At 36.3% G+C, this 25,595-nt stretch overlaps 1 protein-coding gene and 1 long non-coding RNA gene across 5 annotated transcripts in view; both read right to left on the bottom strand.

Moving 5' to 3' along the window:
* Positions 1 to 25,595, bottom strand: part of CPNE3 (copine 3) — a 48,775-nt gene that overhangs the window by 4,451 nt on the left and 18,729 nt on the right. For all 4 annotated transcript variants that reach the window (XM_045398471.3, XM_005563653.5, XM_005563654.5 and 1 more), the window contains exons 6-16: positions 25,105 to 25,176; positions 19,966 to 20,049; positions 17,234 to 17,323; positions 12,721 to 12,819; positions 10,884 to 10,970; positions 9,810 to 9,869; positions 9,145 to 9,278; positions 6,512 to 6,566; positions 6,378 to 6,429; positions 1,993 to 2,126; positions 655 to 891 (exon numbers count right to left, since the gene is read on the bottom strand). In XM_045398471.3, the coding sequence (XP_045254406.2) occupies positions 655 to 891; positions 1,993 to 2,126; positions 6,378 to 6,429; positions 6,512 to 6,566; positions 9,145 to 9,278; positions 9,810 to 9,869; positions 10,884 to 10,970; positions 12,721 to 12,819; positions 17,234 to 17,323; positions 19,966 to 20,049; positions 25,105 to 25,176 (1,104 nt within the window). The remainder of the gene's footprint in view (positions 1 to 654; positions 892 to 1,992; positions 2,127 to 6,377; positions 6,430 to 6,511; positions 6,567 to 9,144; positions 9,279 to 9,809; positions 9,870 to 10,883; positions 10,971 to 12,720; positions 12,820 to 17,233; positions 17,324 to 19,965; positions 20,050 to 25,104; positions 25,177 to 25,595) is intronic.
* LOC141407432 (uncharacterized) lies at positions 14,719 to 16,433 on the bottom strand. Its single transcript, XR_012416486.1, has 3 exons — positions 16,329 to 16,433; positions 15,482 to 15,510; positions 14,719 to 14,804 (listed from the first exon to the last, which is right to left on the bottom strand). It is a non-coding gene; the product is annotated as an uncharacterized lncRNA (long non-coding RNA).

Raw genomic sequence — 25,595 nt, 5'->3', positions numbered from 1 at the left:
GTACTTGCAAAAACGTGGTGATTCTCGAGAGAGTGATGCTGAGTAGAAGAAAAGCCAATCCCAAAAGGTTGCATATTTTATGATTCCATTTATATGACATTCTTGAAATGACAAAATTATAGAAATGAAGAGCATATTAGTAAGTGGTTTCTAAGGGTTAAGGAAGGGCTAGAAGGAGAAAGGAGGGGATGTGGCTATAAAAGGGCAACAAGAGGGATCCTTGTGATGCATCTTGATTATACCACTGTAAGTATCCTGGTTGTGATTCTGTATTATAGCTTTGCAGTATGTTACCGCTGGAGTAAACTGGGTAAAATAGTCTTCTAAGAGATATTCATCAAACTAAACTTCCAGCTTGAGGGGGATTTGGCGTACACTTACATAAGAGTTTTTTCCAGCTGTTACAAAGGTAAAGATAAAATACTTGAGACAGTTGCAATACTATTTTAAAACGATTTATCATATAGCCTGTAAGATGCACATAATGTACATCCTGAAGCAACACTGCCAAACCAAATCAGAGCTCTCCAATGGACAAAGGACAGTGTTCACACGTCCTCTAACCCTACACACCTACTCAACTGCCTGGTTGTAGATGGGCAAAGGTCTGTGTTCACTCACTTTAGTGTTTGAGTAGGGAGGAGTGGTACTCACATTCTGGAACTGTCTGAAAGGCACAAACTGGACAATATCTCTGATGGCCACTTCGCCTGATGGGGAGCGGAGACTTCCACCATCACCATCCAGAAACTCCATGGCGCTAAAGTCAGCACCTCCAACTCCAACAATGATGATGGACATAGGCAGCCTGGAGGCATTAACTATGGCTTGTCTGGTTTCATCAAGGTCTGTGATCACACCATCAGTAATAATCAAAAGCACAAAATATTGCTGCCAGAAAAAGAAAACATGTCCACTGAGCAAGTCAAGCAATGGCTAATGGCATCTCTGCCTTGATGAGTCAACCCATCTTTCTCGTTCATTTTCCTGCCAGTCTCTACCCTGGCTACCAATACGTAAAATATTCTAAGCTCCTCTGATGACAAGGAAATTGACTCTTAACAAAAACTGCAGGTTCATTAAAAGTGCAGCAGACCACAAAATAGGGTTGGCAAAATATATGGAAGCAAGACATCTAAATGTCAAAGATTAACCTTTCAGTCAGGCTAGGAATAACAGTTTAACTCAAGTATTAAATATGTCAAGGAGGCAAGTGGAAAACTTCATTCTCAGAAGAGCAAATAAATATAAAAATATTAGAATTAGAATACAAAAATTTTACAAACTAAAATACAAAAAAAAAAAAAAAATAGATATCGTTTAAGTGATGAAATCATCCCCCAGATTGTGTCGCCCAAGATAAACCTTTTCAGAGAGCAGTAAAATGTTACATCAAGTAGTGACTCCATCCTTTGGGCCATTTAAGTCTAGAATAGGAATAAGGTTTACAATATTAGCTAACATGTGTTGAGTGTTTACTCTGACCCAGGCATTGTGCACTTTATATGAATTATCTTATCTAACCTTTTCAACAACAGTATGAGGTAGTTTCCCCTAACTTACTTCTGAATATGCTGAAGCTCAGAGAGATTTGGTATCCACGGTCCAATAGGTAATGGTTAGCTCATTCAGATATCTTTAGTACAATAAGAAATCTTGTAACAGCATCTGATGTGGTAAGTTTCCTTAAGCCTTAATTTGTTATGTCTACTTCAAAAAGGTAGATGATAAGCAATTTTTTTGGTAGAACCTATCTATGGAAGTTAGTTCAAAGGATAAAAGACTCATGAATGCCAAGTGTTGTTTTGCTGTTGCCTTATTTTTAACAATCACTAGTATAACCACAACAAAAGTTACTCGCAAATCAAGAGTGACTGTGCTATTGTATCTTGCCCTGACTTTGTATTATGACAAACCAAAAAAATAGAAAAATGGCACCAGGAGCTGCTACCAATCCACATTCTTCCCTTTCCCTGGCCATAGAGCACTTACAGAAGCTGTCTGCTGTTGTGTGGCTGCAGCAGCAAACCTGGCCACATGATTGATGATTGGAGAAAAATTAGTTGGTCCATAGAGTTTTATCTGAGGAAGACAAGACCGATATGCCTCTATAATGCCTTGGATTCCTAGAACAAAAAAAACAGTATTAAAAATTCTCAAGCACAATGTGTTTATTCTGGCTAATTTGATTATATATATCAACATATAGTACTTTAAATAGTCAAAAGTTCTATATGCAGGAGTTCCTCTAAGCTAGGTATTACATAACTCCATAGGTATGCTCCAGTGCAAAAACCTATAAGCTCTGTCCTCCCCCAGTAGAAGGGATTTACTTTCATCTCAGTCAAGTTACTCATTAGTCTACAGTAGGACTGTTACATTTGTGCTTAATTTTAATACATGTTGGGAATGTGACTCTGATAGAAAACCATGAAAAAGGTTCCACATCATACAACGGATGATAAAAGGTAAGAAAGAGTTATTAATAAAATGAAAAATCATTTGCATGTGTGGCCAGAGGTTCTACAAAAATACCAGATGGCAATAAAACTAATATTAATTCTAGTCAATTAACTGATACAAGTGTTTATTCAGTAAGTTAAAGGTTAATCATTGTATCACAGATTGCATTAGCTCCAAATATTCACTTCCAAGTTATTTATCCATTTTGCTGCAGAAGCACTGATGTGTTTGTTTAGGGGTACTGCCCCTAAACCTGCTGGCACATTTTATAACAGAAAGTTGGACAGGACCATTTGATTAACTTTGACCAATGCATGTGACACCCATGCCTAAGCAGATGTCTTAAGAACTACTGCCTGTTTTTTCCAGCTCTCTTGCTCCTTTCCTTGCCATAGGAGCAGCACATCCCAGATAAGGCTGTTCCTTCAGCCGGAGTCCCAATATAAGAAACATGGAGAGAATTACAGCCTAGCTGCATGTAAAATGAGCAAGAAATAAACTGTTGTCATTAAAGCCACTGAGATTTAGAGATTGTTTATCACAATAGCACAGCCCAGTGAAAGTTGACTGACATTGCTGGTCAAAGCACTGCTGATGAACTTGTATCCCACACATGCACCTGTTGAATCTGCCCTTAATATCAGAGCATTTAGGATGCAGATAGGATAACAGGAATTCTAAAGAATTTCCAACAATATATGCTGAGATCATCACAGATACTTGCCACAAAAAAAACTTAATGTAAATCAAAACAGGTCTCTTGCTTTAAAAATGTCCAATAGAACACAGATCAACAAAAAAGAGAAGCATATACAGTCATGTGTCACTTACCAATGGGGATAAATTCTGAAAAATGCATCGTTAGGTGATTTCATCATCGTGTGAACATCATAAGATTATACTTACACAAACCTAGATGGTATAGCCTACTACATACCTAGGCTATATGGTATAGCCTATTGCTCCTAGGTTAAAAACCTGTACTGCATATTGCTATACTGAATAATGTAGGGAATTATAGCAACTGTACCTTTTCTATGTCTTTACAATAAAAATATAATATTAAAATCTTATGGGCCTACTGTTGCACATGTGGTCTGTCATTGACTAAAATGTCACTTTTAGTGCATGACCATACTTGGCTTGAAAGCTTCATGAAACCAACTCTCTCCTCTTAAAATGTAAGAGTTCCAATAAACTCCTCTTATTTTATTTGAATTTAGGAACAGGTAGTCTTATGAACAACCTTTGAGAATGTAACTAATTCATATGCAGAGGTGATTTTACATGCATAAGGTCCATGTAACTAGTAGTCAATCCAGTAGTAACAAAGGCATAAATAATTCATTTAGGGCTGGGCATGGTGGCTCGTGCCTATAATCCCAGCAGTTTGGGAGGCCGAGGCAGGTAGATCACATGAGGTCAGTAGTTCTAGACCAGCATGGCCAACATGGTGAAACCCTGTCTCTACTAAAAATACAAAAATTAGCCGAGCGTGGTGGCAGGCGCCCCTAATCCCAGCTACTCGGGGGGGCCACAGCAGGAGAATCGCTTGAACCCAGGGGGCAGAGGTTGCAGTGAGCCTAGATCATACTATCACACTCCAGCCTGGGGGACAAGAGCGAGACTTCATCTCAAAAAAACAAAAACAAAAACAAAAATGTAATTTCTTCACAAATATCAAGAGCCTTCAATTCCTTAATTAAAACTGAATTATGCCAAAAACCCTTTCTATGCATTAAAGTAACAAGTTATTTCTTTTTTTTTTTTTTTTTTTTTTTTTTGAGACGGAGTCTCGCTCTGTCGCCCGGGCTGGAGTGCAGTGGCCGGATCTCAGCTCACTGCAAGCTCCGCCTTCCGGGTTTACGCCATTCTCCTGCCTCAGCCTCCCGAGTAGCTGGGACTACAGGCGCCCACCATCTCGCCCGGCTAGTTTTTTGTATTTTTTTTAGTAGAGACGGGGTTTCACCGGGTTAGCCAGGATGGTCTCGATCTCCTGACCTCGTGATCCGCCCGTCTCGGCCTCCCAAAGTGCTGGAATTACAGGCTTGAGCCACCGCGCCCGGCCAGTAACAAGTTATTTCTAAGGCATATTATTTCTAAGGCAATTAGGTTCAATGATTAGTTAGGAAAAGGGGATTAAACTTCCTTGACTTAAAATCAGGCTCTGAGCTTTTTGCTGTATAGTATCTCCTTTGTTTAAAACCAAACTGATCTTTTTCCAGAGTGTAAACCACTTGGTGAACAGCCCAAGGATGGGCTTACATTACTCACAGAATGACTGAACTTCTAAAATGAATTATCATATTATATGTCATCCATATTCATTTACAATAAATGAAAGCTAATTACAACAAATTCTAAAAATTATTCCACTTTCATTAAAAAAATGAAGCATATTTCTTTTTTTTTCTTTTTTTTTTTTTTTGAGACGGAGTCTCGCTCTGTCGCCCAGGCTGGAGTGCAGTGGCCGGATCTCAGCTCACTGCAAGCTCCGCCTCCCAGGTTCACGCCATTCTCCTGCCTCAGCCTCCCGAGTAGCTGGGACTACAGGCGCCCGCCACCTCACCTGGCTAGTTTTTTGTATTTTTTAGTAGAGACGGGGTTTCACCGTGTTAGCCAGGATGGTCTCGATCTCCTGACCTCCTGATCCGCCCGTCTCGGCCTCCCAAAGTGCTGGGATTACAGGCTTGAGCCACCGCGCCCGGCCGCCTATTTCTTAAAAAGAATAACATTCCCAGTTTCAAATGGCTAGGGAATAAAAGAGGTCACAACCAGTCACTGAAAGTGCCTCAAAGGAACACTGAATTAGTATGGAAAAAGTGTTCTGGGGAAAAGAACAAAACCATATTGCAAACTGCCCCCACAAAAATTGTTCACACTCTTCCACCTTATGAATATTGTTTAGGAAGAAAAGAAAAAAACACTTTCTTCTGTTAGAAAGCTATACATTTGTAATTGTCAAAAGGACCCTTTGCAGAAAATTAGCTTTTTGTCTAGAATTTTAAATTATGCCTCTTGCTCCCACACCTACTTTCCCTTTTCCAAACTCTTTAGTCTCATATATAATTTAGTGGAAGAGCTGGTATTTCTGATTGATTGCTCAATGTGGTAAAAAAAAAAAAAAAAAAAAAAAAAGCAGCACTTGGATACTTGAGGTATAAGGAAAAAAGTAAAACATAGCTGGGCATGGTGGCTCATGCCTCTAATCCCAGTACTTTGGGAGGCCAAGGCAGAAGGCAGGAAGATAGCTTAAGGTCAGGAGTTCAAGACCAGCCTGGCTAACATAGTGAGACCCTGTCTCTATTTTTTTAAACAGATAAAAGAAAAACGTGAAATGAAAGACAACTATGTGCCTCCTTCTCTCTACACAGAGGAAAGCTGCTATAGAAGCTCAATTCTTTGTTCCTTTTGCCCATCCCAGCTACTTACAGAATACTGTGTGAGCAACAAGTATTAGATGCTGGATACTTTTCTCTTTGTTGAGAGTGACTACTACTCTGAAAAAAGCTTCAAAAGATCTGTATATTAAATTACTTATTTTATTGAAAGTTTGCTTTTAAATAAATTTACATGTGAAAATACTTTTTAATATGTGATTATTTTTACTGATCAGCTCCAAAGATTGAGAATTTTTTTGTCCCACTAAAGTTCTTAAGGTAGGAGGATTTAGCTTACCACCTCCATCATCATAATACTGATTTGCCCCATAATTACCATTACCACCCTAACCACCAACCTGGTGCAATTCTTCTACCTTATACAACAGAAAGTTAAATATGTAAGAAAATGAAACCTAGAAATGTAATTTGAGTAGTTTTCATCACAAGAAAAAAAACAAAGAACAAAGAACAAAGTAACAAAGATTAGTGAGACTTTCCATTTGAAGTCTTCATGTTTGTTTTTTAACTTACCATTGCAGTAGGGATTGGATGAGTTGAAGTTCATTGGAAATTCATGTGATACCTGTCAAAGATGGGCAAAGGACTGATGAGGGCTGGGTTGCTTTTCTAGGAGGTAAAGCTTTAAAAATGAGATTTCCTCTTACCTGCCACTGAGGAGGTATCTGAGCTCCAAAACCAAAAGCTGGAAACATCTTATCACTAAAAAGAAAAAAAAAATTAATAAAATATTGTTTTTCCAAAATAAAAAAGCTTTATCTTTGCTCACAATAAAATCAATATGAGCTCATTTCAAAAACAATTTTTCAAAATCTTAGAAAAGTATGGAGATAAAACAAAGATTACCTATATTAACTGCCAAAGAGAATCAATGTTAATATTTGACAACTCTCATCCTAAATATTTTTCTGTGCACTGAGGAAGAAAAATGTTTCTTTCTATAGATTTTGTAGAAATGGAGTTTACATGCATGTTTTATAATCTACTGTGTTCTACTTAAATCTTGTATATCATTTCAGTGATCAAATGGGTAAATAAATACACGAAGCCCTGAAAACCACAATTCTTTTTTTACTAATTTAAAGCAAACTCATTTGGTAGCACAACCTGACCCCAGATGATCAGAGGATATTGGTAGCTTTTATTTATGCCACTTAATACAAACATTCATACATTAGGGAGAGGGACAGTGGATCGAATATATATATCACATGAATAGCCACTGAGTATAGATATCCTCCATAAAATATGCCACAATATGGATATCCTCCCCCAGATGTCTGATAGCCAGTGTTCTGCCATTATAAAACACCATAATGAACATATTTTTTTCTATGAGGAATATTATTTTCTTATTTATTCTTAACAGTTAGTTTTGCATTGAAGATGGAGCCTATGCCATGTCAGAAATATTTCTCCCAGGCTGAGGTGGGAGGATCACTTGGGCCCAGGAAGTGGAGGTTGCAGTGAACCGTGACTGCACCACTGTACTCTAGTCTGGGTGATGGAGCGAGACTCTCTCTCAAAAGAAAGAAAGATACATTTTTCCCCAGTTTGTAGTCTGTCTTCAACTTTGTTTAAAGCGTCTTTCTTTTCATAGTTTTTAATATTAATGAATGTGAATACAAAAAAGGTTTCATGATTTTTGCTTTTGCTCTCTTGCTTGAAGGTTTTCCTCACTACAAGATTATAAACAATTCACATATATTTTCTTCTAGAACTTCTAGAACTTTGCTTTTGATATTAAACTTCTAATTCATCTGGAAAGTGTTTTGAAGTGGATATGAAGCAGAAATTGCTGCTCCCCGGCAATATCCATTCCCTCCTTTAATAATAGAACACCTGAGCTAGACACTGTACCTCTTAGCTTCTCTGGGCTGGATGTGATCAGGTGGCTGGAATCTAGAGACGGAGATGTGAGAAAGAAGTGATTTGCCAGCCACTTCTGAATCATACTCCTAAAAGGGAAGGCACATGCACCCCCTGGTCCCTTTCTTCTCTTCCCACTGGCTGGAGAAGATGAGAACCAGAGCTATGGACCCAGAGAGGGAAGCTGTGAATTGAGAATAGCAGAGCTCTCCTATCAGTTCTTAAGTATTATACTTACCCCTAGACATGCAACGTGAAATAAACCTCTATTTTGTCAAAGTCACTTTGTTTTTGGGTGTCCATTTCAGCAGTTTGGTCTGTACTCTAATTTATACAGAATAATATCCTAAAACATGCAAGTATGAGTCAGGGATCCAAATTTAATTTTTGTCCAGTTTGACAGCTTTTACAACTCCTTCCCCTAAATTCACTTATACACATGGGTCTATTTCTGGACTGTTTGCTTGGTTCCACTGGTCATGTCCTAATTCCATACTTGTAATTAAGATAACTGCAAGAATACTTTTAATATCTGCTAGTGAGAAATTATTAATTTTTTAATTCTGTGTTATATCTGACCACCTTTCTAAGCTCTCATTACTTTCTAATAAAGTAACTTTCTATATATGTTAAATGTATTTAATGATTTTTGCCTTAAAACTTACTAGCCTGAAATTGGAACTGCCACCTTGCTTTAGATTTCTTTGCATGTGCCTACAAATTTCACCTCTTTAAATGCTACAGATTAATTAAAAGCCCCATCAATATGAAAATAGAATAATAATAGACAAAAACAAGAGAAACTTTATTTTGTACTCTTAACACATCCAGGAAAAACACTACTAATGCAGATGTTTTCCATATTGTTCAGTAAACCCTCAAGAGGACCTATTTAAATCTATTCAAAACCTAACCATCAATAACCATTCAGAATATTTCATAGCAATTAGATCTAGTTATCCTTCAGCACTTGTTAAAAGTCACCATTAAAAAAATAATTTGACAACTGCCAAGGAGATAGATATGTTAAGAAATAGTTTTTGTGTTTATAAAACATGTCTTCTGGGCTTCAATCACTCATACAACTTATGCCTAATGAATAAGCCCCAAGGAAATCAGACTAAAGAAACAAGAGCCTTGCTGACATCAGTCAGGAAGTAAATAGCAAACTATATGTACTATAAAGCAAAGTACATGCAATATATTATAACTAATCACAGCAAGATATTAGAGATCTAAAGTAAACAGCAAGATTGCCACAAAGAGAAAAATAGAAGACAAGACGGGGGAATTTTAGGGAGAAAGCATCATCATCCTACCACCTATATCAGAGTACTAACCGACGAAACAAACTACCCTTTCTGGGGAATTGTGGAAACATGTATTTTAGTTTTTCCAAAGTCATACTCACGCATCATAATCTTGAATGACCAGTCCCACAGACCAGAGAGCAGTCAAATACTCATTAACGCCATTGGGGCTGATGTAATGAAGGGAGTCTGGAGACCTTGGGTCACCATTGGAGCCAGTGAAGTCCACTCCCACCTGCCAAATAACAATTGCAGCCCTTACTGAGGAGAAGGCAGGGACACCTGTGCTTGATGTCCGGGAAAACTTCAAGAGATGGGATACAATCATGCATCCTGGCGCCGACTTCCTAACAAATGTCTACCACTTATTTCCATAGACAATGAAACAAGTAAAGCCTAAATGTGAAACAACCTGATGCCTCTACTTTTCTAGATGGCTTAAATAATGAATTACTATATCCACTACTTAGGCTTAGGGGTTGTCTTTTATAAGGTTGTCTCACTAATGCTTTCTAGTCCTTAAATTACTTCAGGATAACCACTGGTTTGTAGGTTTGTACACATCTGCTTTCTCTCAGGAGAAAGAGATCTCATCAACAAAGAGAGCTTCACGATGGATGAGCCCAGACAACCTGCCTGAGGACTCTAAGAAGACTATGCTAAACAGATTGTGAAAATTTCATTACAAAGTCAGTTTTGCAGTGAAGAAAATATACTGCAACATGGAGGAAAAAGCCTATGCTGAAAAATTCAGTGTGTTACTTACGGTAAAATTCAGCTGACATCCTCCCATTATATAGTCAAGGAATGTGCATTCCACTGTAATCTAATAATAAGAGAAAACTGTTAAAATTACAACTCTCCTACTATACAAGAGAAGCAAAAAATTCTTTGGCATATATTTTTAAAAGTCTGTAAACTGAACAGGACGTAATATAAACATGGAAATTACCCCTGCATTCAGGTTTAAGATATCCCTTCCCCTATGTGCCATGAACCTGTAAGATTTTACTTCAAGATACTTACAGCAATGTTAAGATTAGAATATTAATGGCCAAAGATGAAATATACTAATTTTAAGTTTTAAGATATTAGTAATGAATCCAATATGTTGAGGGCTTTAATAAGCATAGTAGTCAACATTTAAAAAAACAAAAACTCCACTCCACTTGTTCAACCTAAGAAATCTTGGCTTTTCCCCTCTACTCATAACATTTTCTATTGAAATTAAGAAGAGGATAAATGCATTGGGTCAGGTCATCTCCACTAAAGAGCTGAGAAAATACTATGCTTCTTTATATTTCCTAAGATAATGAAAAACTTATCCTTGTCCTTTGCAAATAACTTGTCAAACCTTAGAAACAGGTTACTTGATTTTTTTTCCTCTTCCCTAGTTGATTCTTTTTGCTAAAGGTGACCAGATGCTCATGTGATTTTCAACTGCCTGAAATTCAAGTATTTGTTTAATATAAATCATACTAACAGGAGAACTTGAAATATGATCTCATTATATTATAAGTAGCCAAGGCTTGGGTTGGGCGCAGTGGCTCACATCTGTAATCCCAGCACTTTGGGAAGCCAAGGCGAGTGGATCATGAGGTCAGGAGTTCAAGATCAGCCTGGCCAACATGGTGAAACCTCGTTTCTACAAAAAATACAGTGTCGTGGTGGGCGCCTGTAATCCCAGCTACCTAGGAGGCTGAGGCAGAGAATTGCTTGAACCCGGGAGGCGGAGGTTGCAGTGAGCCGAGATTGTGCCACTGCACTGCAGCCTGGGCAATAGAGCAAGACTCCAGCTCAAAAATAAATAAATAAAAATAAGTAGCCAAGGCCAACTGACCTCACACTGTTTGACACTGATAACACCTGAATTCTTGTAGCTTTTTTTCTTTTGCCTTTTTTTCTCATTTATGCATTCAAATTCAACCTGTAGGAAGAGACGACAAAAATGTTACTTTTTATTAGCAATATTAGAAATGCCAGTGTGAACTTAAGTGAATGACTTTTTTCCCTTTAGAATCAAACTACCTACTGATATAGGTCTGTTGCAAAATATAACTCTGAAACAATTACATAATATGTTAAATATGTGGAATATTTATCAGGTAAATTTCTAACAATTAAGGCATTCCTAAAATTGCATACCTTTCAAAATAGTTCCCCCAAATAAATTTTACCTCTGCAGGTAATTTTCTTGTAAATGTTCCGAGGCATAATCTTTTCTCTTTGCTGTATATTTTACCATAGAGTTGGGCTCTATGGTATAATATGGTATAATAAAGGAAATAAAATATTACTCCTAGCTGTTACCAATATAAAGAATGAAAATACGCTGCAAAGGAAAGAAAAAAAAAAGTAACATCATAAAACAAATATATGAAGCCCAACTCTATGGTAAAATATGCAGCAAAGATCTTCTCTTTCCACTGGGAATACATGTTAAAAATTGATCTAACACCTCCTCTTGCTTTATATTTCCTTCTCCCAAAAGAATGATCTTCCTTCCCCCATCCTATCTCCCTATCCATCTTGAGGGCTTGGCTCAAGTTGTTCTGCTCTATAACTTCCACTACTCTAGTCTTCTCTGATCTCTATCTCTTTAAATTTCTACAACTATACGAAATTTAGTTACATACTCTGTGTTATTCTCAAGTGTCTCATTTAATTTTTTTCTTCACAGTGACATTATAATCACCTCCAAGTTATACCTTCAAATTCTCACTGGCTTGCCTAATAATAATATAAGAGATATTCAATAATTACTTGATAAGTCACCTCTTCTGGTTAACACAAAGCCACTTATATGTACTTCAGACAGTCATTACTAGTTTTCCAAGAATCAAACACTAAAAAATACATGTGGTATAATACAATGATGTAAAACAAAATTATGTTAAACAAATTCTTTGATGGTTCAGGATCTTGCTGGAGTTTCAGTCACAATCATAAGTATTAATTATTGAGTATTAGAAATTAAAAAAAGGAAAAACAATTAAAAAATTATTGTGTATTAGAGCTACAGAAATTCCACAAACTGAATTCTTATTGAAAAAGGGCTAGATTACTTCACTTATTCATTTATACCTTCAGGCTCAATAAGTGCTCTTTGGTCCTGCTGAAGCCTGTGCTTAATGACTCCCAGGCCTGCCCCCAGCTTTCAGTATTTCCTAGTCTATTTGAGAGGGGCAGGGTCATTCTTCTAGACAAGCGCACTGGGGCCAACTGCCCTGCATTAGCTGCTGGATGGAACTGCTGGCCATGGAAATCAATGCCTACTTTTAAAGCTGATATTGCTCTGTCTCTTCTCTCTGTGAGTAAAGTGTGGTTCCCTCTAGTGCTTGCCTGCATTGTGTTTGCCTTGACTCCAATACCATGATACAATGGGCAAAAGGTTTGGACTTCTATTCCTAGTGACTGACATTGTGATCATCTTTGCTGTCCTCCATGTAGTTGGAGTCCTCATCTGGCATTAGTAACTGTTATGTGGTGTTCTGCTCAATAAAATTCATACCCCAAGTATGAATTGTGGATTATGTGATTACTAAACATTTCGGGGCATTACACAATATAGAGTAAAAGCACAGTAAACCGTTTGATGCTGTGGGAAAAAAATGAAATACAGTAATAAATACACAGTCCAACTATAAAGTATATGAAAATGCACAGATGTAACTTACAGGTGAGCTTCTGGAGGCTTCTTTCAGTTTTGTCATGGTGGTTTGAAAGGTTCCAATGAGATCATGTGACCCATCATTGTCATAATCATAACACTCCACCTGAAATTAAATATAATAAAAATATATAAAAATCAATTAAAAAGTATTGGCTGTGATAAATACAATCTATCATGAAGTGCCCTTTTAATTACAGTAAATGAAAATATGGAATATGCAGTCCCTACTTGGGAAAGTAGGAATTAATATCCTAGAGAAGCAATATTGAAACACTTTCAAACCCCAGCTATCCTTGGAATGGGGATCTAAACAGATCTAGAACCATAGGCAGATGAAAAACACAAATACTGTTTCAATTCCACATTAAGCAGTTTCCAGCTCCTCTATCATGCCTTCTATAAGTGCTGATAAAGGGCAAAAAGGAGGTATACCTTCTTTCTCATCCACTTCTTTGCCTTATTACTATGCAATGGCTAAAAACCATTATCTGGAGAAGGAAAGGAAGTTAACATTCTAGAAAGCTAAAATTTATATAATTAAATCCTAGATAATTTAGAATTATGAAAAATATATTTCATTAGCTGCAGTTTGGTAAGGTTAGGCTTATATTAGAAGTTACATATGATGAAGCCAGATTTGCATCATTGTGAAGATCACAACTCTTACAATGAAAAGAACAATTCCAGGCTAAGAGTACTTAGTCCACTGAGGAAGTATCTATACCGGGTCATATTTACTCTATTTCCATGTGAGACAGGGTGAGTTCTAGTCTTAGATCTGGCTCTGATTAAATGCTTTCTCTCTCTGAAAGGAGACAGAAGAGAGGTGAGAGTATTTGAGTTGCATGTAATTTCGTGACAGGCTGACAGAGCAGTCAAAGAGCAAATATTCACCAGCATACTAGAATATTATTTGCAATGGGAAAAATTAGGTGGCATGAACTACTAGCAAGCAGAAGTGTTCAAGGGAAGCTGAAAACTGACCATGATTGTGAACATTTAACACCAATGTTTTTATAGTATTTTATTTCAAAACAGATTATTTCATTTCTGCAAACATTTATTATATATACCCTGCACATTCTGTAAATAGTCTTGTGAGGTAGACAGAGTTGGAATCTTGTTACTATGATGCCCATTTTGCAGAACTAAAACTTAGAGGAATTAAATAGTCTTAGAAGATGGTATGCCTTGTGTGGTAACCAACACAGGTAAAGTAAAGCTGTGCTAAGGACACTTTGAAATCTTAGAACCTATACTTTAAAAAAAAAACTTTTAACTAAGAAGCAACTTGTATTTACCATCAGCCAATAGAGAGTTTTATCTTGCTAATATCCTTCTCACACTTAACTGCCAAGCTAAAATGCTCAGGATTTTATATGTTTACTTGGCAAAGTGACTATTTTTCCCCTTAGTTCTATGAAATGAATGCTTATCATAACTGGAAGTCTTTCATTCCCTACTTCTATTTTCATTATTCTTCAGGAAGACTACAAATCAATCAATCAAAACAGCCAAGATTGAAAATTTCAATTTTGAGTAACAGAAAGGAATTTTATTTTTTTAAGAAAATGCTTTGCAGGTATTTTGGCCACTGACCAAGTCTGACAGTTTGACTCTTGCCCTACTCAGCATCCAATTTTTAAACCAAAAACCTTTTATATGACTCTTTAATGTGCCAAGAGAAAAGAAATGTAAAAATTTCCATAATTTTTAGAGGAAGTAATATTTAGATAAGGTAGAAAATAAACTATCTTAAAATTTTAATAAGTTCGTGTTTTTTAAACAGACATTTTCAGTTATGGAAAATAGAACCTTGCAGTTTAGATTTGCAATCAGGGAACACCAATTTATATCTAAGACAAGATTAAGCTTTGACAAGGCCAAGATTTTATCTAAGTAAAGATTATGAAGGGCTAAAACGGTTCATATGTTTAGACTATTCGTACGTTAAAATTTCAGGAAATGTAAATAACATTTTTAAACTAAAAGTTTTGATTACTCACTATAATAAATATATAGAAAAAGCTGCCTCTTGTCCCCTTGAAGGCAGACATGATATTCATAATGCTGTCATATGTTCAGATACTGTTTGAGATAAGACGATTTGTGTCATTTAATTTTTATCTTTTCAAGAATTCAAAGACCAGTACTATTGGCTTTTTAAACAATGGTAGGCATAACAATATATGCATATATACACATGCATATGTATATACAAGTATATAATATATACATGTATTCATATACATTTAATGGATACGTAATATGCATATACACATGCATATATAGTATACATAATAAACATATGTGTAATAAATAAATAAATGTATACATATATACACATGGGCATATGTATATATGAAAGAGAATGCACACACCACACAACACTACATTCAGTAAGGCATTCCCATTTTAGGCAAAGTGGCAGCATGCATGATTATTTCTCGATTCACTTGATCTTAATGAAAATGATACATGCTAGAATAATAACACACCACAGCAAAGAAACTACTGAGGATTCTGACTCTATTCTCTGCTCTATAATTCTTTACTATCCCTACAAGCAATTTTCAAACAGTAAGAGAATCACAAATGTATGACTTTTCTGATATTGCAAAGAAATGCAGAACTAAACGAAATAAAGTCAGTGATGACGTAGCAAACCAAGTTGTGTATAGTTAAAAACAAATAAAAACAAACCAAGAAACTTTTAAGAATGGAAGACATTCATCAGAGAAAGCTCAGAAAATCAATTTACTTACTATAATAAAATAGCCCTGTAAGCATGCCACTGTGAGCAAAAAAGTTTAAAAAACATTGTTTTGTTGTTAACATATCACTACACACAATCAAATAGTCATGGCTTAGACATTTTTCCCCAGATTTACCTGCCGTCTGACATCTAATGACGTTTACTATTTTTAATAGGAAAAGCAAAAGTCTGGATTTGGTATAATGATAAAAAATAATTTTATAGCTAGTTTTCAACTATTTATTTTGGACCTGGATTTTCACTACTGTTTCAAATACCTTACAAATCATATTTAGATTGATTTTTAAAGTTCTTTACAAATTTGAAGCAATTTTTTATGGATCTCAGAAATGAAGCAGTTGGGTTTTTTTTTTTTTTTTGAGACAGGGTCTCACTCAGTCACCCAGGCTGGAGTGCAGTGTGAAGCAATCTTGGCTTATTGAGACCTCTGCCTCCCAGGGTCAAGGGATCCTCCCACCTGAGCCTCCCGAGTAGCTGGGACCACAGGTGTGTGCCACCATACCCAGTTAATTTTTGTATTTTCTGTAGAGACAGTATTTAGTCATGTTGCCTAGGCTGGTCTCAAACTCCTGAGCTCAGGCAATTCAACTGCCTCAGCCTCCCAAAGTGCTGGGATTACAGGCCTGAGACACCACACCCAGCAAAAATGAAGCAGTTTTTCAGTAACAATGGCACCTTTACAAAATTTTCACAAAACTTTCACTTCTGTTCATTTAATTTTTGCTTTTCTGCAATGTAGAAATTCTTAACTCTATTATAAAAGTGAAGAATGCAGGTGAAGTTTCCTACTAATAAGCAAAATAAATAAATAAGTAAATGTGAAGAAGTTTGGTTACCTGCCCAAGATCCCTTAGCCGGTTACAGGACTAAGTCAAATCTTGAACTGTGGTCTGACTCCAAATCTTATACTTATTCCTCATTACCTTGCCTGCTTTTACCCTATTCATTATCAAAAAAAGAGAAAGACAAACCAAAAAATCCCTTTGATCTACTGATGTCTGAACATAAAAAAGACTTCTATCTGTAATCATGTAAAGATAATAATTCTAGTACAAAAGTGTTTTTTATGTATATGTATGTAAATATTTTTCATTCTCAACACCACTCCATGAGTTTTCTTTTATTTATTTTTTTACTCTTTTTTCAAATAAATGCCTATGAATAAAAACATTTAAAAAAATACTGAGACATCTGCTATTTGCTGTTCATACTTCACTTCCCTGATACTCTAAAACTAAAGCCTTCTAAAGGCTTTCAATTAATTACTTATCTCATTCTGAAAATAAGGAAGAAAAATGCCATCAACACTCCCCTCCTTTACTAAGGGTAGAAGCAAGCTCTGAGTTCTTAGGGTAACATCTGCTTCTATCTGCAACAGACATACCAAAGGCAAATAATGTAGTTCGAGGTTCCTATTAGCAGAGCAGAGGAATCTTATTAAAAGGAAAAAATATTAAACTGGACATTTGATTTTTTAAAATAAAGAATAAAATAGAAATGACACTGTTTGACTAAGCATTAGGTCAACAGATTAGTCAAAACATGCCTACTCCTCAAACTATGCCACTTATCAGAAGACATTTCTATTTTAGTATTATTCTACACACATAAAATTTAACTCTATAGGTGTCTGTTATATCATTTACTTTCTTTAGATACTATCTTATGTATTAATTTTATAAAATAGGTGAACATGTATATATTTATGTATTTTTTATATATATATAAAATTTCAAATTACCTTAATAGTTTTGTCCATATCTCCGTAACACAAGGAGTTCAGAGAGATCTTAAAAGGCCTCCAAACAGGATTCAAGTTGTTTTTAACAACCTATAAAAATGTGGTTTCAAAGAGCTGTTAGAAAAAATTTCCAGTTCATTAACATTTTGCTCCTGCCCTTCCTAGGTTCTTGCTATACTCTCACCATTCATCCTTCACCTTTTCATCAACTCAACTATTTCTACAAAAAATCTATCTCAACAAAAAATCTACCTAGAACAATATTATACAACTGTTACATGAAAAATGTAATAAATTGTACAGTTGTGGTACATTCTGAGGAAAGTAGAAAACTATTTGGAAAATACATCTACCTACTACAAGGAGCACTTAGAAACTGCAGAGGATGGCCGGGCGTGGTGGCTCATGCCTGTAATCCCCAAACTTTGGAAGGCCGAGACGGGCAGATCACCTGAGGTCAGGAGTTTGAGACCAGCCTGGCCAACATGGTGAAACCCTGTCTCTACTAAAAAAATAAAAAATTAGCTGGGTGTAGTGGTGCACGCCTATAATCCTAGCTACTCAGGAGGCTGAGGCAGGAGATTGCTGGAATCCGGGAGGTGGAGGTTGCAGTGAGTGGAGATCGTGCCACTGCATTCCAGCCTGGGTGACAGAGCAAGACTACATCTCAAAAAAAAACAAACAAAAAAAACAAACAAAAAAAAACTGCAGAGGATTATTGATTTTATTAGCAACCATGGTTTTATTGCAGGGCACAGAAGATTCAAATATGAAATAAAAAAAGGTAATACAGAATAAGAAACTCACTATGTTGGAATTGAATTGGAGAAGTAAGTCCACATTTATAATATAAAATTTTAATACCATATGTACATACATAATAAACAGATAAACACAAATATACAAATTTCTTAGCTTTGTCCACTGAAAAGGCCTAAAAGCAATGATATCCAGTAGCAATGAGCACATTTAGCACTCAGATGTCAGTGTCTAAATACTACTACCGTCCTGCAGAAATAGAGCTTATTAAGAGACAAGCTCATACCAGCTCTGGGACAGAAAAAGTACAAGGAGAACTGAGAACATACTCTAACTTAAGAGAATGCTTAAAGACAAATGAGGTCAAAAAGAAAAACCAAGAGCCATTTTAGAGACTAGGAGCTCTCTCTGGTCAAACTTGGATTAATCTGAGCAGCAAAAATAGAGTAATGAGTTAACACAAAGCATACACTGTTATAACAATCCATGAATTTATAATGATACTAAAAATAAAAGGAAAGAAAGTGAGAGAGAAGAGATGAAAGAGGAACGTCTGCTAATATAAGTAAAAAGGATGAAAGATTTTGAAAAATCACTATTTTACTACCCATAATTCATTAGGCAAGGATCATCAATGGATGCTAAAATCACTGGTTGAAGTGCTAGAGAACAGGTAATTCATGCAGTCTCATAGTTTCACACCACATATCACTTATTAATTAAAAAGGGGGAAAAAATTAGACTTTATCATGGTGAGATCTGGTGGTCATCATTTTAACCAAGTAGCCAAGGTTGACATCAATGCTGGGCAGACTGGTACCATGAGCCTCCTGAAAATGTAAAGAAAAGGAACACACACAGTGTTTTTGACAGAAATGTTTGATCTGGATCTAGTTGTGAGGAAACAGAAGAATCCAGAATGTTGGACATTCTGGTCTTGATTTTCAAGATATTCAGTGGCACCAAGGAAGATAGGGAGAAGAGTCCTCTATTGGGAATATAATAGTCAAATCCAAAATATGAGCCTTGACTGGATTCTGAACAAAACAAAGCAAAACAAAATACATATAAAACCTGTGGGACAACCGAGGAAATCTGAAGTTGAATGGTATACTGAATGATGACACATTTAGCTATATCAAATGTCAATTTTCTCAAGTCTGATTGTATAGAATACCCCTGTTCTTTAAACATACCTGCTGTGGAATTTATTTATTTATTTATTTATTTTGAGGTGGAGTCTCGCTCAGTTGCCCAGGATGGAGTGCAGTGGTGCAATCTCAGCTCACTGCAACTTCCGCCTCCTGGGTTCAAGCAATTCTTGTGCCTCAGCCTCCTGAGTAGCTGGGACCGCAGGCAAGTGTTACCACACCTGGCTAATTTTTGTATTTTTAGTAGAGACAGGATTTCACCATGTTGGCCAGGCTGGTCTCGAGCTCCTGACCTCAAGTGATCCACCCGCCTTGGCTTCCCAAAGTGCTGGGATTACAAGCATGAGCCACCACACTTGGCCTGCTGCAGCATTTAAAGATAAGAGTTATTATGTCTGTAGCTCCATTAGGATGATTTTCCAAAAGGAAAATATATGTGTGCAAAAGTGTGTGTGTGTGTGTATGTGAGAGAGAGAGAGAGAAAGCACAGAGACAGAGAGGGACAGAAACAGAGACAGAGAGCACAAGTGTGTGGGAGTGTGTGTCCATTTGGTGAATCTAGGTGAGGGGTGCAGAGGAATACATTTAGTGTTCTTCATAGGGCTTAAAATTTTTCAACATAAAAATCATAAAGTATGGTAGCACCTCCTCACTGAAAGAAAAAAATGTGAACATGGCTATATGTAAGTCTGAACTTGTATCTCTGGCTATATGTAAGTCTGAACTCAGATTGATATTTTTATAAATATAAGCTTTCTAAAACTCAGATTACAATAATTCCAAAGAACACCTCCACTCTGCTTTTCAAATTCAGAGGTTCACCTCTGTCCGATGAACCATGAGCCAGTTTCCATCAGATGTCTGCTTGTGGAATTCCAGGTATGGGTCTGACTTTCCAAATAGATCCTACAATTAAAACAAACAACAAAAAGCATTTGTTCTCCTCTGAACCCATGAAACCATGTGTGACCATACTTTACACATGTTGGCAACCCCCTGAAGTCTAACTCTATAGTACTGGTAGTAAATACACATCTCATCACCTTTCTCCCTAACTTAGCAACTTACTGAAGTCTACTAGGGAGAATTATCAAAGTGCTTGTGATAAATGCTCATAATGCTGTATATCATACCCTGACTTCTCAAAAACATGACAGTTTTAAAATGCAGTGGTCAAATATACCATAACATATGTTTTTGCCTTGTTTTCACCTTTAACCATTTTCATTCACATATCACTGAGTAGGTTTAAATAAATGACATCACAAACATTAGCCATACCAACTCTATGGAGACAGGGAAGTTATCAGTGAGAAAATGGATTCAGAGGGGTTAATGATTTTCCCAAGATCACATATCTAATTAATTTATGGATCCAGGCCTTAACTTCATATCTCACCCTTCTATATCCGAAACCCCTTCACCAATACCACACATTTCTTTGCATGCACAAATGACCAGAGGTAGATACGTGGAACGCATAATAGAAACACTTCAAGGGCACAAACTGCACCTTCCATTTCCTCTGTGATTCACCACAGAACTCCTATACAATGCTCAAGCACACTAAGTGCTCAAAAATACCATTATCACCATCCTCAGTACACACATATTCACACACATACAGTGAGATAAAATTCGGGGAAAATGGATTAACTCAGGTGGTAAGACTATGGATGATTTTTTTCTCATTTTCATTTTGAAATTTGCATATTCCTTAACATATATGACTTGTTATTTTTGAAAATGAAAGGACACTTGTTAATCTCACAGGAATATATGCAGATATATCCCTGAGCTGAAGATTTCTTTAGTTCTGAATTAACTTCAGTATTACATTAAGAACTAAAATAAAATTATTTCTCTCTTGAATACAAAGTTTAATGTCAAGCAAATAAGATATTTGGTACAGTCAAAAATATAAACACAAAGACTTTGTGTTTATATTTAAACACAATAAATAACAGCAACGTAACACTGAGAAATTAACTTTTCAAAAACACATTAACATGCCCTGTGTGAGTTATCTTAAAAATAATCCTATGGAAAAGGCAGAATATCCTTGTTATCATTTTGAAGGCTAAAAACCAATACTTGTTCGAAGATTCATTAAGTTGTTAGTATTAGAACTAAAACAATAATTAAACTCGCTGGCTCTAATCTCCAGGATATGTTAAGTAAAAGAAGCACGGTGGAGGAAAGTGTACATCTAGCATGCTACGCTTATGTAAGGGCTGGAGGTGGGGAACATAAATACAAATACATACATACACATATACATATGAACACACACACACACACACACGAGTATATATACACACAGAAAAACCCTTAGATATTTAGGAAACAGAATGATTAAATTATAAAACACAACTTTTTAAAAATTATTATCTGCACGGAGGAAAGTGGAAGCAAGGTAGACAGGGAGAGAAGTTAAATTTCTTAAGTACCTTGTTTTGTAGATTTTAGAGCCATGTAAATTTTTTATGTGATTATAAAAGAAAATTAAATCAAATGGTTTTTTTAAAAAGCAATCCCTAAATATAAAAAGCAAAATGAAACTAGGACTGTGACAGCATAACCACACAAAAGAATTATTTCTTTAAATCGTAAGAATGTGACTATATAACAAAAGTGGAATATACACACCTTAAAGACAAAAAGAACTTCAAAGAAAGCTCAAACTGTTTTCAGTAAAAATACTCTTAATAATAATATTTTTATTCTAAAACTATTAATGTCATGTGAGACAAAACAGATAAGCAATTATGTTAATATCTTTAGCAACCAAGAGAAATAAGGTATGAATATAAAATAAGTCCCTGTAATTCTATAAATATTTTTTGTTGTCGTTGTTGTTTTGGAGATGTAACCAAGGCTGGAGTGCAGTGGTATGATCTCAGGTCACTATGACCTCCCCTTCCTGGGTTCAAGCAGTTCTCATGCCTCATCCTCTTGAGTAGTTGGGACTACAGGTACATGCCACCATGATTGGCTAATTTTTGTATTTTTAGTAGAGGCAGGGTTTCACCTTGTTGGCCAGGCTGGTCTTGAACTCCTGACCTCAAGTGTTCTACCCACCACCTCCCAGAGTGCTGGATTACAGGCATGAGTCACCGTGCCCAGCCAGTAATTCTATATTTGAATTGGAAATAGTTGTGTAATTTCATGATTTAGTTTTTCTTAAATTAAAAAAAAAAGTCTTTTCTGTTGTCCACTGAAAAGCCCTCGAAACCATGAATGACAATAACCCGCAACAGTGAGTACCCCTAGCACTGGACTGTGGTCTCTAAATACCAATTCCACCAAAATGAAGTAAGGTTCCTTTTAATCTGCCAGTCTGAGGCAGAAACTAGATAAAATAAGCTTGGAACATGGCTTATTAAAGACAAAAAGAACTTCAGAAAGAAGTTATTTGAAGCTCTTGTCATCCCACAGAGCAAGGAAACTATTCAAAGACTCCTGGAGTTGTGCCAAATGGTCTCAAGCACAAACTTAAACGAATTCCCTCAGGCCAAAGTTGGAATAACTTAAGCATCTATGAGAAGTAATCCATTGCAGTTATTAATATTTAAATCTATTACTTTATAGCAATTCTAAAACAGAACAAAACAAACAAAAAAACTTCACTGGTCACATTTAGGGGATGCTAGGGAACCAACTTAATAATTTTGAAAAATGGCAAATATGAGGGAAAAGTCAAACAGTTTAACTTGTTTTTCCTATATAAACTATACCACGAAGTAAATAAATACCTAAGGCGGGGAAGTTTCTCTCTATAGAAACATTCTTGCTAAGAAACAAAAGCAATGACAGACTGACGATATCACTATTTTACAGATTTATTTATTTATTTATTTATTTTTTTTTTGAGACAGAGCCTTGCTCTGTCGCCAGGCTGGAGTGCAGTGGCGCGATCTCGGCTCACTGCAACCTCCGCCTCCCAGGTTCACGCCATTCTCCTGCCTCAGCCTCCCGAGTAGCTGGGACTACAGGCGTCCGCCGCCATGCCCAGCTAATTTTTTGTATTTTTTAGTAGAGACAGGGTTTCACCATGTTAGCCAGGATGGTCTTGATCTCCTGACCTCGTGATCCGTCCACCTCGGACTCCCAAAGTGCTGGGATTACAGGCGTGAGCCACCGCGCCTGGCCCAGACTCTTAATAATAAAACCAGGCAGTTATCATCAATGATCACAAACATCCCCAAAACATACAAGTTAGTGTGAGTCTCCTGATGGAATTACATGATGAAACTGTCTTGCCAACAATTAAAAATACCAGCAGATCATACTTCTAGATTCAATTGCCAGGTTACAGAAATCAGAAAGTAAAAGTAGAGAGAGAAACATGTTAAATGACACCTTTAATAAGCCATAGGCAAAATATGGAAAATTCCTTTTTGAAAAAAAAAAAAAAAAGATGGAGTCTTGTAATTATAATGCACTACAGCCTCAAACTCCCGGGATCAAGCCATCTTCCTGCCTCAGTCTCCTGAGTAGCTGGGACTACAGGTGTACATTACCTGTGCCCAACTTGAATGTGGAAACTTCTGCAGGACAAAGAAATCAGTTTTCTCCATTGAATAAATTCCACGATGGATGGAAGAATTGATAGAAAGGAAGGAAGGGAGGGAGGAAGGGAAGAAAGAAGTAAAAGAAAGGAAGAAATATATAGATTTAAAAGGACTTAAGACACACTTTAAACAATTATATTTTTTAAAGTGTCTTCAGAGATACATCAACACATTCAGGGATGAAATGCTATGAAGTCTGGGAGGAGAGAAAGTAGATGAGGGTAGAGATTAAATGAAATTGGCCATGAGTTATTATTGTGGAAAATGGGTGATGGGAACATGAAATTTTTTAAAAATAGTCTTCCAGTTTTGTATATATTTAAATTTTTCCACAATTAAAAAAAAAAAGTCTCCAGCCTATAGTCTAAAATGTTTTCTTTACTTTTTTTTTTCTTCTTGAGACAGCGTCTTGCTCCATTACGCACGTGAGAATGTAGGATTACTGCTCACTGTAGTTTTGACCTCCTGGCTCAAGCAATCCTCCTACCTCACATGGGACTACAGGCACATGCCACCACACCCAGCTAATTTTTGCATTTTTTGTAGAGATGGGGTTTCGCCATGTTGCCCAAGCTGGTCTCAAATTTCTAAGCTCAAGTGATCTGCCCACCTCGGCCTCCCAAAGTACTGGGATTACAGGCATAAGCCAACACGCCTAGCCCTAAAATGTTTTCAAATTGAACTGCAAACAATGAAGAATATTGACTAGATTATAGAATTAAGTACAAAAAGCTGGGCTCAGGGGCTCACACCTGTAATCCTAACACTTTGGGAGTATGAAATGGGAGGACTGCTTGAGCCCAGGAGTTCCAGACCAGCCTGGGCAACACAGTGAGACCGTGTCTCTAAAAAATATAGGTAGGTAGGTAGGTAGGTAGGTAGGTAGGTAGGTAGGTAGATAGATAGATAGATAGATAGATAGATAGATAGATAGATAGATAGATAGATAAGATAGATAAAAGAATTATAATCCATGCTATATACTAAATTGTTGTGTTATTATATATTATATATACTCATCCTTCATAAAAAGAAATTGACCTTTGAATGCAAAGAGGATAATTGACCTATAATTAATAAAGCACAGTTTCCACTTTTTTCCTGAAAGTAATTCAACTGTACTCTTTCATGCTTTTACAGTAACATTAATGCTTCTATTCAACTCCTCTCTTAATCTAAACAAATCCTTTGATTACATCTAGATGAAAGAGGTGAAGAGAAATGGGTTCTGCTTAAACATACAACACACACACATGCAAAATTTGGAAGTAACTAGTACCCTATGTGATGCTCAGATGATGAAGTTCATGATATTAACTGCATTTTCATTTTCTTAAAAAACAGGCAAAACATGACAAACTTGCTGAAATCTGCATAGTCTACCCACCTTATTATCCAGTTTTCTGGCTTCCATTTCAAACAAGACCACTCTATTATCTTTTATTTCTTCAGCTGAAATCTATGAGTAGATAAAGTGAGTGAAAGAAAATATGTTTTAGGAATTCTGATAGACACTTAAGCACTGATTTATTCTGTTATCTAATATAAAGCCTACACTAATATAAATGAATTCTAAAATGTTTCATAAGAAAATGGCATCATTAAGAAAGATCTACCATTATTTCTTTTATGTGTGTGGAATAAAGATTTGCCCAAAATATGCCCAGGTCTGCATTAAGCAATGTCTTTTGAAATGTGGTTGCCCAAACTGGATCTTCCCCACTCAAGAGAAATGTCAAAACCCCAGAAGACTGAGAATACCCTCTGCACAACACTGAAGTTCCCTAATACTGAGAAGCATGAATAAATCATACCTAGAAAACTCTATACATTGATATTATCAGATCAATGTTTTTCATCCAATGTAACTGAAAAACT

The sequence above is a fragment of the Macaca fascicularis genome, chromosome 8 (genome assembly GCF_037993035.2).
Source record: "Macaca fascicularis isolate 582-1 chromosome 8, T2T-MFA8v1.1".
In the NCBI taxonomy this organism is placed as follows: Eukaryota; Metazoa; Chordata; class Mammalia; order Primates; family Cercopithecidae; genus Macaca; species Macaca fascicularis.
This window is presented reverse-complemented; position numbering and strand designations above follow the sequence as displayed.